This window comes from Ptiloglossa arizonensis, chromosome 13, assembly GCF_051014685.1.
Source record: "Ptiloglossa arizonensis isolate GNS036 chromosome 13, iyPtiAriz1_principal, whole genome shotgun sequence".
Lineage (NCBI taxonomy): Eukaryota > Metazoa > Arthropoda > Insecta > Hymenoptera > Colletidae > Ptiloglossa > Ptiloglossa arizonensis.
Window position 1 is genome coordinate 5872296 of NC_135060.1, and position 12607 is coordinate 5884902.

General features: G+C 40.2%; 1 protein-coding gene across 1 annotated transcript in view; it reads right to left on the reverse strand.

Annotated features, from left to right (window-relative positions):
• Nucleotides 1–1897: 1897 nt before the first annotated feature.
• The window catches only part of Grd (GABA-gated ion channel), a 66088-nt gene continuing 55378 nt past the window's right edge, over nucleotides 1898–12607 (reverse strand). Inside the window, exons 7-9 of the mRNA XM_076325095.1 lie at nucleotides 7937–8089; nucleotides 7332–7591; nucleotides 1898–3843 (exon numbers count right to left, since the gene is read on the reverse strand). Coding sequence (XP_076181210.1) covers nucleotides 3454–3843; nucleotides 7332–7591; nucleotides 7937–8089 — 803 coding nt within the window. The 3' untranslated portion in view covers nucleotides 1898–3453. The remainder of the gene's footprint in view (nucleotides 3844–7331; nucleotides 7592–7936; nucleotides 8090–12607) is intronic.

Sequence of the window (12607 nt, forward strand, 5' to 3'; positions counted from 1 at the left end):
TGTTGGTAGTCTTTAAACTTTCGATCGCTACGAAATTAACAAATCTAATCACACAATTTATTTAAACAATTAAACGAAGAAAGGAAAAACGTATCATTGTATCAATATAATTTGTTTTTTTAATATAATTCCGTGAACAATTCACGAATGGTATTTTTAATTAATGACATCATAGTATTTTCGTCAAAGCTTTTGAATGATTTCAAACAAAGAAATAACAGTATAATAAAACTTGTCAAAAGGGAAAGATGGTTCGTGTTTAAAAATAAATGAGAAACTTTCAAGGAGATGATCTTTTGAGATATCCAAACAATTTTCAAAGAGTACAAAGACGCGGTAAGTTCGCACAGTTTGAGCAACACGGTCGCATATAACTCAATGATAACGTAATACTATTATATAATCTCGTTATTACGAATTACGATACGGGCAAGTTAGTGCGGCGTTACAATGAGTATGTTACGAAGGTTTACTGTGGAGTAAGCACGGTGTTAGTAGGCATTGGAACGTTGCCTGAACGTGTCGGGAAGCTTCGCGACAGATCGATTATAAATACCAAGACAAATAGGGCACCTGTTGCTCCGCGGAAGGAACAGCGCGTGGAATTTCATCGAATGGTAAACGTTAAATGGATTGCGCATCAGCGTGCCCGCGACGTATCATTTGTCGCATCCTTTACAGCAAATGTTGCATGGAACCGATGAAATGTAGTTACTCGAACGGAATGAGAGAAAATATGTCATCGAGATCTTCTTGGACCTAGATACATTAGAGCGATAGATTTCAACGCGTGTAGTACTAGGAACGGAAATTGGAAAGGATGAACGTTTCAACGACAGTGAAACCTGTCGTTTACTTTTTTTTTTATGATAATAGTACGATAAGATGTGAATTTACACGCAATCGAACGTAGTCCTACCTGTTTAACCGCAAGATGTCTGTCCATTTGTATTCGGTGTTCCGTCAGTCGTTGAAGCGAATTTTAGCGATACTCGAGTCGATATTTTTCGGTTATAAATACAAGGGAAGAAACATTTAATCGGACCTTTCTCTCAGAAATGATCAAATTCAATAAGGAAACACTCAATTCAAGGATAAGATGATTTTAAGAAACAAAAAGTTCGACGATTTACAATTAAGCATATTGAACCAGACAAGAGACGAATTTTTGGAAACGAATCGATCGATTTATGCGGAATCGGTACATCAAATCTCGATATATCGAATCAGAGATATCGTTAAACGATAGTCGAACAAATTGTACCCTCACGGAACGCGAAATCTAATTTTTGTCTGTTTAAAAATCGAGATGTCGAAACACGAAAAACTGAACAGATTCCTTCGGCACTTGTGCCGTCTGTTTCTGGGTTAGCTCGTCGCACGACTGTTGCCAAAATTAAAATATTAATTGTGCAATTTTCGAGAAACGTGATTCGATTTCGCGTATCCATTACGATAGCAAAGAAGAACGTGATTTGTTCCCCGCGATGATCGGTGGTATGTAGCAGTGTGCGAAAGAGATTTTTCATATTTGAGATTGAGATTAGAAGATCGAGGTCAAAATTAATGATGCCGTTATGCTTGTTTCATTCGTTGGGATAATATCTGTGGAAACATGTGCTCGGTAAGAAAAAAAAAAAAAACTTTCATTGGAATTAACGAAGAACTGAAAATATTGAAAATATCTAACATTGAATAAAATGAATATTTAATATGCATTTATAATATAAATAATATAAATGTATTTGATAACTTCCAGAAGTAAGTACCCTTCGAAAAATATTGGACAATGGATCGTTGTTGTGATCCAATGAAGGGACATTTTAAAAAATTTCAACAATTAAGTTCATCAAGGTACGAACACTTTATGGAATTATTTTCCACGATAGGTCCACCAAAGTACATAAATAATAATACGTAATAAATGACAAGGCCTCTGTTTTTAAAATTGGTTTTTATTGTCGCACCTAATACGCATTATTATTTGATTCTTCTATCATCGTTCGCTAAACGTTCCTCTAAAGGTTAAAACATATTCCGCATTTCTCAATTGGCAAACGCATACATTTTGGAACCGAACGTACTGGCTCAATATTACCGCGACTCGGTTTTCTTCGCTGAACATAATTTACATTCAATAGGAATTTAAAACAGCTTTTAATATATTTATCATACACATCACATCATTTGTACTTAAAACTTGTTCTCCCACAAACATACGGGTGGCGAGTGTTAATCCTCTGAAACAGACTGAACACCTGGGATGTTGCATGAACGCTCGATGATGGCAAAATGTAACCGTGTATTCCTTTGTTAATAACAGTTTTGATATCTACCTTCGGGCAGAGTTCGACGGTCATTTTTCTAATATTTCTGCAGTCGATTAACGAACGCGAAGAATCAACTCGACGAACTAACTCGAGTACTTCGGTAACCGTTGTTTAAAAGAAAAAAATGTCCGTATCGATTCTATAAAAATTGACGCACTAACTCGAGTACTTTGGTAACTATTGTCTAAAAAAAAAATGTCCGTATCGATTCTGTAAAAATTGACACGCTAACTCGAGCCCTTTGGTAGCCATTGTACAAAAAAAAATGTTCGAACCGACTCTATAAAAATTGATACGCTAACCCGAGCCCTTTGGTAGCCGTTGTAAAAAAAAGGAAGTCCAAACCGACTCTATAAAAGATGAGAAACCAATTTGAGCCCTTCAGCAGCCATCCTTCCTCTCGAAGTAGTCCTCCTGTGAATCGATCCCAGTGGTTCTGTCATCGGTAGAAAGTTCACGGGAACCCTTATCTCTGGTACCGCGGAACGCGACACTTCGTCTCTTCTCGAAGCTTGCCAACTGTGTCAAATTTTTGAACCTCGTCTTCGTTCCACCGAAGACGAAGTCACGAATGGTACATCGTACCGGGAGAACGAGCGAGGGGTTTCGTTTCCCTTGGAACGAAGACAAAGCTCAAAGGGCGTGGATTTGGCACGGTCGCGATTCAGGAAGTGGACGAAGATTGTGTCGAACCGCGCGAAGAAAGAGGACTCGAAAGACTTCCGAAAAGGTGTTCCAACAATGACGGAATCGTCGGGACCTACCTTTGCATCGTCTACCAAAAGACGACTACTTCGATAAGTGGGCTGGCTATACGTTCAGGTTGGTCGTTTTTTTGTTTTTCTCTACAGCTTGAAAACGTTTCGATACCACCTGGTACACTCGTACAAATGGCCGGGTGCATCGTTGAACAAAGGTCAGCCATCGTGCTCGCCTAAAGCTTCGTTCGTTCGTCGCAAAGCCTCGTTATCGTTCCGTCCACGACGATGAAAATAATTCGTGTTTTGTTTTTACGTACATGTTCGTTTAAATTATTGTAGATTGGTCGACCAAGATGACGGACGTTTTCTCGAGTTTCCCCCGACGGGATCGTAATACCTTTTCAATCGATCACCGGCTGGTCTCACGTGCCGTTCGAGTTCGCGTTGTAGTAGTTTATACGCTCGCTCCTCTTCAGATACGCGTACCAATAGAAGACGTTTATCGCGAGGAAGAACAGAGGGAAAACGACACGGCTCGCGCGATCGATCTTCGACACCGAGTTGTACCTCGGTGTTCTCCTGCGTCGTCTCCTACCGGTTGTCTTCCTCACCGGTGGCGGTTGTCGCGGTGGTGGCGGTGTATAGGCCATACAGGACATCTGCCAATGACCGAGTCCTGGATCCCTGCTGGGCGCTGGAATCGCAGCCAACGGTATCACTTCGATCATACCGTCCTCGTTCATCGTGAAACTACGACTGGGATGTCCCGGGTCCACAGGTGTGTCTGGTGATTTCTTGTGGACCTGCGCCATCTGCAACCGAGTTCACCTTCGTTTAAAACGATTACTCGCGGGAACTTGATCTTTCGAATTGAAAATTCGATCGTTCTTTTTTTTTATAAATTGTGTAACATTACGCGGTATCGGAATTTTCCTTGCTTGGAAAGCAAGCTTAGAACAGGTGTCTTTTGTCCTTTTGTACCATCGTCTCAAAAGCGATGTCCACTATCGTAAGGTAGTGCGAAAATTTCTTTAGTTTTATACGGGATTTCTTCGTCTATGTAATTGTCCTTTGTAAGAGGATTAGTTTAGTTTTATACGGGAATTCTTCGTCTGTATTATTAATCTCCTAACGAATAAGTCTACTTTTGGTACACAAAAGGAAATCCATTTTAATACCACGTCCTACCGTAACAAATTATCCCACGATTCTACGCGAAAAAGCTTATAATACCCTGCAATAACCATTTCCAAAGTATTTGCGCATTTATTATTCCGAATAACGTTTCGACTCCAAGGTTACGTGCTCTTGAGAGTATCGTTAATGTGTTAAGGGAGCTCTCGCGTCTCCGAGGTCGAAAAATGGCCAACGTTTGCCTTTTCTTCCATTCGTCGACGACGATATTTAAATCGTTCTCGATCAAGAGAAATATTCGTAACGAAAAAAAAGTACAACGAAAAGTAAGTTCTTTGCAAATTGACGACAGAGGGACAACGGGATTAGTCTCTTGTTCCGTTTAATGGCTATTTGGGATTCCCACATTTAGGCGGTCTAGACGGTCACATCCCATAGGAGTAGAATCTCCGTATTTGTGGGAAGCGTACAAAATTGTAGACACGGGGATTTTACAGCATAACGAAATTTCGATTGTGTATTTATGAAATTAGTGGTATCTTTGGTACAGATTCGAACAAACATGTACCACGCTCTAAAGGAGAATATTAAATAGCGATTAAATAACTCCGACGCTTAAAATACTAATAAGGTAACGTTTCACGAGTTTCAAGAAATTGTTTAGAAGGATAAATTAATACTTGTTCTTGATAATAATTTCCAGAGTTACAATACAATAATTACGATTGTATCGTATACTTTTTCGTTACGGATGTTTTCGTTTGCTCGAAGATGATTTGAAAAATGTATCGGGGTTTAAAGATATTACGTCAGCCGTCGACGAATGAAAAGAAGAGACCGATATAATTTTCACTCGAAAGGATCGAGCAATTACTATGATTGTACGGTAACGTCTCGGCTATCGGTAGTATTCGTTGCTCGGATTCGTGAACGGAGTTTATCCCCGTTCGTTGTTTGCGTTTCTTCGATTCGAGCGATCGTCATTTCCAAGAATATACGAAAACAAAGCCCATCTCGTCCCATTGTATTCTATTCATCGTTCTCTTCGAAATGCCCGTTTGAGTTCGATCAGCTTCGATAAAAAAAAAAAAAAAAAAAAAAAAAAAAAAAAAAAAAAAAAAAAAAAAAATTCTCCGCCCGTGCTTCGCGTATTGATAATCGGTGGACTTGATTTTCGAAAATTATGCGAGTCATTGTTCCATTCGTGATTATTATCGAAGCGAAGGAAGGAATATTTACTCGATGTTCACCTAAAGTTCGATACGCGTCACGGTATCGGTTAAGAGATGCTAATTTTTGTTCCTTTCGAAGAAAATACATTCGTTCTCGAAACGATCGAAGCTACTTCTAAACGAGTCCAATCGGAGCAGTTTTTCGAATCTAACGCGAGAACATCTCGATTCGTGCTCCTCGTTCCTTTTTATACGTTCCTCTTTAAATGCTAATCCTTCCGCCGCATACGTTCTCTCTTCTATGGAAATTAACGTGTCCAGGATCGTGCTTCGTTGTTCGTAATATTTTCCTATTGGTTCCTTATATGCAATTCATATTCGAGCAGCGGAGAGCACGCCACGCTTTCATTCGTTAAGTCTGATTCACCGTTGACGGATCTGTATGCCGTGGCAAGCCTGCAACTTTATTTCTGAATGTAGAACGATACGTAAACGCGGAGGAAAACTCAACTCGTAAATAACCGTGACTCGGTGCCAAAACGGAAAACGGATGAAGCTGCGCGATCGTATCCGTCGTTTCGCGGTACCGCGATTACGTAACACTTCTCGGTTTCTAGATCATCCTCTTCACTAAGGAGGATAACCAGGGTGCCGGGTCGTTAAAGTAAGGTCATCTTTGCAATTTATACAGCTCGGTAATTTCTTTTTTTCCTTTTCTTCTCTATACCGATTTATCAACGTACCGAAAACCAAGTAAAATAAATATAAGAACGATTCAAAGATATTGTATTAATTTTCGATCGTTTGTCGTCGAAATCGATGAAAAAAATTGTTCCGCCCTCGTAAAGTTTTTCATCGCTGGAAATATCCGAGAGAACAAATTTCTGCGATCTAATAATTTACAGTTTGCAACGTAACAACGTACGATTATATATATTCAAAGGTTTCATTTTCGACGTAAATTTCAGCGTAAAATGAAAGTAAATGAAAAATTTACAATCTCGTTGTATCTGGGAATGTATTGTACAAATTTGAACCGATAGATTCGTTACTTTTCAAGAAATTTTGACAGTTTCCTATTATGGTCGACATTACCCATTGTGGTTTCAAAAATATTTCACAACTTCGTTATTTTTCACGAATTTCGAAATAAAAGTACAGGCACGCATCCTCGAATGGTCGAACTTTCCGGAAGTGCATACGTGCAACAGTCAAGCGGATACGCGACGCAGTATATACCGGTATCTGATAGATTGTCTCGTTGGCGGAACAACGGTTTCAATTCTTACCAGAAATAGAAATCAGGCTCGATATGAGCGTGGATCGGTGCCAAGATAATGGAGTTTCGCGCAAATCCTTAGGAAGCGTGCTTCGAACGATACGTACGAATAGCTTTCCAAGTGCGCTCGAACATTTATTTATTACTGCAAGCCGAGCTAGACTCGAAATCATCCTGCAAAAGCACGTTGAAATCGACGGTTGGCTTTTTCCCTTGTTAGGGATTTTTACGCCAAAACGTACGATGCGGTGTATTTCGTTTATCGTTGCTTTTACAGAAAATATGTACGTAACGAAAATGATCGAAAATTGAATTGAAAAAACTTTACCATTTTACATAGATTTTCGATACGATCGACGATAAACGAGATACCGTTATCTCTTTCTACCTTTAACATCTACGAGACCGAGCAGTGGAAGGGCTCTATTTGTTCGTGACTCGTAAAATAAATGGAAAATTGTATCGTAATGTACGGTGTGTTTCTAAAGTAATGCTTGCGTTTTTAAAATTTCATTCAAACTTTAGGAATATATTTTAATAGTGTTTCTAAAATAACGATTCAAACTTTAGGTAATACATTTTACTCGTTGTAACGTTTAAAAGAAAAAAAATGTATCGCGTGTAATCGCGATTGGATTAAAAATGTTAGTTTTTCTCGACAAAGGACCCTCCGACGAAAGTGTGCAAAATGGAAAGAAGTAAGAATAAAAGTTACCGTTTCTTTCTTCAACGGTTGTGCAGGCGGTTCCTCTTCGTCGCTGGAACTCTCGCTTTCGCTCAGATCGGAGCTGAAATAACACTCCCCGGAGCCGTACTTCGTAAAGTAGTGGACCACCGCGAATTGTATAATGGTGGCGAAAATGAACGCGAACGAGAGGAAGACGAAGAAGTCTAGGGCAGTGGGGTAAGGAACTTTCGGCAAATCGGTACGGGCCTCCAATCCCAAAAATGTCATCGTCAACACAGTCGTTATTCCTTAAACAAATTCGTATAGCCCGGTTTCTTGTCGTTCTTCGTGATGGAACATTCATCGTTGTTATCGTTTTGCGTGGAAATACCATTTCGAAAGACAAGATCGCACAAGAATGTATCAACGGAGAGATGAATTTTTCCGAAGTTCTTTTACTTTGTCGAACACGCGGTTGGTTTTTCGAAACTATTTGAAAGGCGTTCCACCAAAAGGGAACGAATTTCTACATTAAATATTTACACACGGATACAATGGTTTTCGTTGACCATGAATGGCTGGTAACCAACGATTTGTTTAATTCGAAAGTATACGATATTCTATCGTGAAGCTAGATTGAATTTCAAACTTACCGAGTGACACGCGATCAGCGGTGGCTTCTCGATTTAACCAAAAGGACACCCATGAGAGAACCACCAGTAGAACACAGGGCCCGTATACTTGTATGAGAAAATTACCCATGTGTCTTTGTAGATGAAAGTATACCAGCAGCATCGAATAATCGGCTAAAATCAGACGATACCTTGAATATAACCAAGAATTTGTTACGCACCTCTAATCGTTACACAGTTGCATTCTAAAACGAAACAAAAAAAAAATAATACTAAAAGCAAAATAAATTATAACGAATTATAAGGACAAGTTTTTCGTAAAGATTTTCGACCTTAACGTAAATACATATAGGATTTCTACGGTGTTGAGTTACCTATAACGTGCTTTGACAAATTTTCTACTTACATAGTATAGGAAAAAAATATTCTCCCTACTCGTAGTACCAAATTTTACCAATAGTGATCCAATACAAAGATGGATTCTTTGTTATTTAGCTCGTAAAATCCTCTATTCGGACACATCTTCCTGTATAATACATCTCAATTTCGTATTTCACCCTGACAACACCTATTGCATACGAACTGAATCCCTTTCGTCCATTTCTATCTTTCACATCGCTAAAGTTCTGTGGTTCTTTCTCGTGCGGTACATTACTACAACTTCGATCTCGCATCTCACGATATTCATTCACTTCCTACTTTTTCCTCCCTCGAATATGCGACCGGAACCTTTATCTCGAATCATCCATCATCGTTTCAACTTAATCTTTACACACGTGCATGTATCTGTTCGCCAATTTTTGCAATATTTGTAGCATCCAGTAACACATTGGACCCATTTTAGAATCAAATTTAGCATGTACCTTTTCGGCTGTGAATATCGTGTATTTCTTTTTTTCACTTACTTTATTTATTCAATGCTTTTATTATACATTCGTTTACCGTAAGAGACGAGTGAAAAGAAAACGAAGCGCGCGAGATACTGTCGAAGCGTTGTTTCCAAACCTGGTCTCAAAATATACTCAAGAAGAGAACGTGCGAATGGAGATATAAGAATAATAGCGATAAATAATGGACAGATCGAGGTGAAGAAAGTAACGGTGGAAGGACGATGAGGTGTTGATGTTGAGAAAAGTATAAAAAAATACAAATTTATGCGATAAATGAAGTATATTAAACGGAAGAGAATTATAGTAGACGATTGGTACAGAGATTTCTCCTTGTTGTCGTTGTCATCGCTATTACTGTTACTATTATTAATTACGTAGCAGTGTTACGAAAAGTTTTCCCAAGAATTTTACACAGCCTTAGAAACGTAGCGATGGCCGATCTGAAACGGAATATTTTTCCGCCCATACACGTTTTGCTCTCACAGCATTTTCGTCATACGCTCCATAAACCCGGGATCGTATCTAGCGTTCCACCATTGTTGAATTTCATCTTTATCGGTTTCTAACGCGTTAACGAATTCGTACGATCGCTAAAACTGGACCGAACTAAATTAAGCGAGTCACTTTTACCGGTTTCGTACTATCTATCGATAGTTTTATGTTCGACGTTTTACGATATCTTTTCAAAGGTAACTACTATACCGCAGATTTTGTTCATTGGTACGCAAATGTGGAAAACGTATGCTACATTCGTGGAGAATACGTGCATTTGTCCAAAATGAAATATCAATATTAGAGTATCATTTGTATTAGATTGTAAACGTACAAGATACACGTTCTAGTAATATTACTATTAACTTTTCGATCTCGTTCGATTCTTAATACTTTTCCATTAATGGCATTTCAAATTTCAGTCTGAAACATAAGCTGTTCCGTTTGAAAAAATCGTATAAAAAATAATAAGTTTCCGTTGTAATATTATTTTATTCTCGCAGTGTACGCAACCGATCGGTCTTTCCCAATTTCTGATAAATCGAAAGAACCGAGCATCGGTATCTATCCAAACTGATCGTTCTCTCGCCACGTGAGTATCATTAAACGGAAGTAGATTTTATCGTTGTCCCCGTACATTAGAATGGCGGTGTACACCTTCCTTGATAACGTGCAATCTTCGCACGAATTATTTCCTCGTAATTTGAACGGTTAACGAGTTGATTTAGGCCGTCGAGCGAGCCGAATCGTCCCGTATAATTTGTTTAGAATCTCATTTAGCGAGGGAACAATGCGCATTACGGGAACGTTTCGTTTCCCGATAGAAGCGTTTTCATCGATCTAAAATCGACGCCGCGCGGTACGGCCCGTCCACCGTTAAATTCATTAGATCTCATAATTTACTTTTGCTTCCGTTTCAACGGATTTACCGCGGTTATTTTCACTCGCCATCGGGTTTCCATTTGCTGCCCGAACAGAAACGATGGTATAACGCTCGACACTTGCGCGTGCACGGAGCAAACGTTGATCTCGAGCTACGTGTCTATTTGAGAGTAAAACTGTCACCAAGTTCCTCTCGAGAATATTTCTCGCCGATGGAGACCGCGTTCGAGAGCGATTATCCGATTTTAAAACGCAGCCTCCATCGACGAGAAACATTCTCGGGAGAAACTCGCTCGAAGGGACACAGTGGACGAACCACTTTAAATACCGTGAAATAAAACGTAGATTCGACAATCCGTGCACAAACTCGGTCTACTATTTTGTTCCCAGCAATGACCCGGGTCTACCGTTTCGTTTTCGTTTCAGATTTGAGGTAATCAGCGATCTCGAAAACGTTCAGATAACAATTTTGGTGTGAATCAGTGTTTTCATATCGATGTTCCTTCAAAGAGGATCGGTTTAATTTTATACGAGAATTCTTCGTTTATACAATTAATCTCATTTTAATACCACGTCCTACGATAATAAATTCTCCCACGATACCCTAAACTCTATCCCTAATTCGCCAGAAATTGTTCCCACGAAGTAAACACCGTAAGATTCGTAAATTCGTAACAATTGATCACCCCCCCGGAGTGTATCCCTCGAGGTACCTCCAGGTTTGTCTCCCTGTTCGAAACTTTCGCGTAAATATTTTTTTTTCACAACTACCCGGTTACTTTCACCTCAGGGGTAACTTAAAACCCAAGTTTTACCCGTTCTATCCTCTTCTTTCTTTTTCCCCGCTCGGGAGCCCAGATCGCCGACACTCGCGTGACGCGCGAGCTTGTTCGCGTGGACGAACGCGCGTACGAGGAACACGGCCGTACGAATGACGGATGTCCATCGTGAAACACGACAAACGTCCCTAAACGCGCAATCACGAGTGGTAGCCGCGACGAGGCTTGTTCGCGGGAGTGTTAATCGATGCTAATCCAATTAAAAAGTCCGAGTCACGGCGCGAGACTCGACGTCTTCCGCGAGGAACGACGGTACAATGGAAACGCGAGTGGAACGGGGTCTTTCCGGCGTAGGATGCTGCAATTAGTCGTCGTTTCTCTCGCTGGGAACTTTCAACGCGAAGACCCACCCACCCATCCGCCAGCTCTCGCTCTTCTCCTCGTGTCTCTCGTTTTCTCGCGCCTCCAGTTTCCCTCGTTTCGCTCGCCACACTCCTTCGACCTCACCCCTCTTTCGATTCGCCCGCCACTTCCGGCCCGCTTCGTTCCACCCTGCCACTTCCGGGCCGCATCATTTCTTCGCGATGGTATACCGGTGAATCCGTAACCGGCGAAACTTTCCAATCGAGTTCCTTTCCAGTCGTTAGAGAGCACCGTTTTCTATCTTTCGCGCCAGCTTCCCCGATCCGGACGAGTCTTGGCACCGTGGATGCACTTTGCCCTGCAACGACGCCCAACGCGATACACCTCTTCCCCTATACTTTTTCTTCGGGTCTCCCGGAGTACCGCGTCATTAATCAGATTCCAACTGGAATTCAACGGTTTCCTTTTTCCACGTACCTTCGCCACCGCCACCACCCCCTCGTTCGTTATATCCTTTTGACAATTTCCATCGAACGGTTTCAAACCGTTGAAACGATCGTTAACCCCGGAGCTGTTCGGTCCGGATTGATCCGGAATTGGGAAAATATTATATTTAACGAAATTTCATTCGAGTGATTTCTATCACAAACGTGGAAAAAGAAATTATTGGGCGGTACACGAGTTTGTATAGTATACCCTGGAAAGGGATACGATTCAAAATGTCGTTAATGTATTCGTATTTAAAACTTCCCTTACTCGGATTAATTTTCGAGTATTGGTATCAATAACCGATAATTGTGACGTCAAGTTAAAAACCATCGAAGTTCGAAAGGGACAATTGCAACGATATCGGATAGTGCTATTGATAAGCGATAATCGGAACATCGATTCAGAAAACACGATTATTGGACATCTGTAATTTCATCGAAGCAGCCGTCAGGGTTGAAAAAATGTCGACCGTGAAAATGAAATACAGTTATAGAAAAATGATCAAAGGTATTGTAAGATTATTTCACGTGTGTAACAATCGAAGTTCGTTTCTTATTTTCTATTACTTTCGGAATTGAAATTCCTTTACTTTTTTTTACTAAAATTAAACTGTTCCAATAACGTGCACACTTTGCAACGGTAGTAATGAATTTTTTACATTTGGTCGTCTAACCAACATTCTCATCGTGGTATCGAAAATTCTCTCACGTAGTACACCTTCAATTTGTTCTCGCGAAGACATCGAACTTCCATTTATCCTTCTCCACTTTTACTTTATCGAACGTACGTTGTTCTCT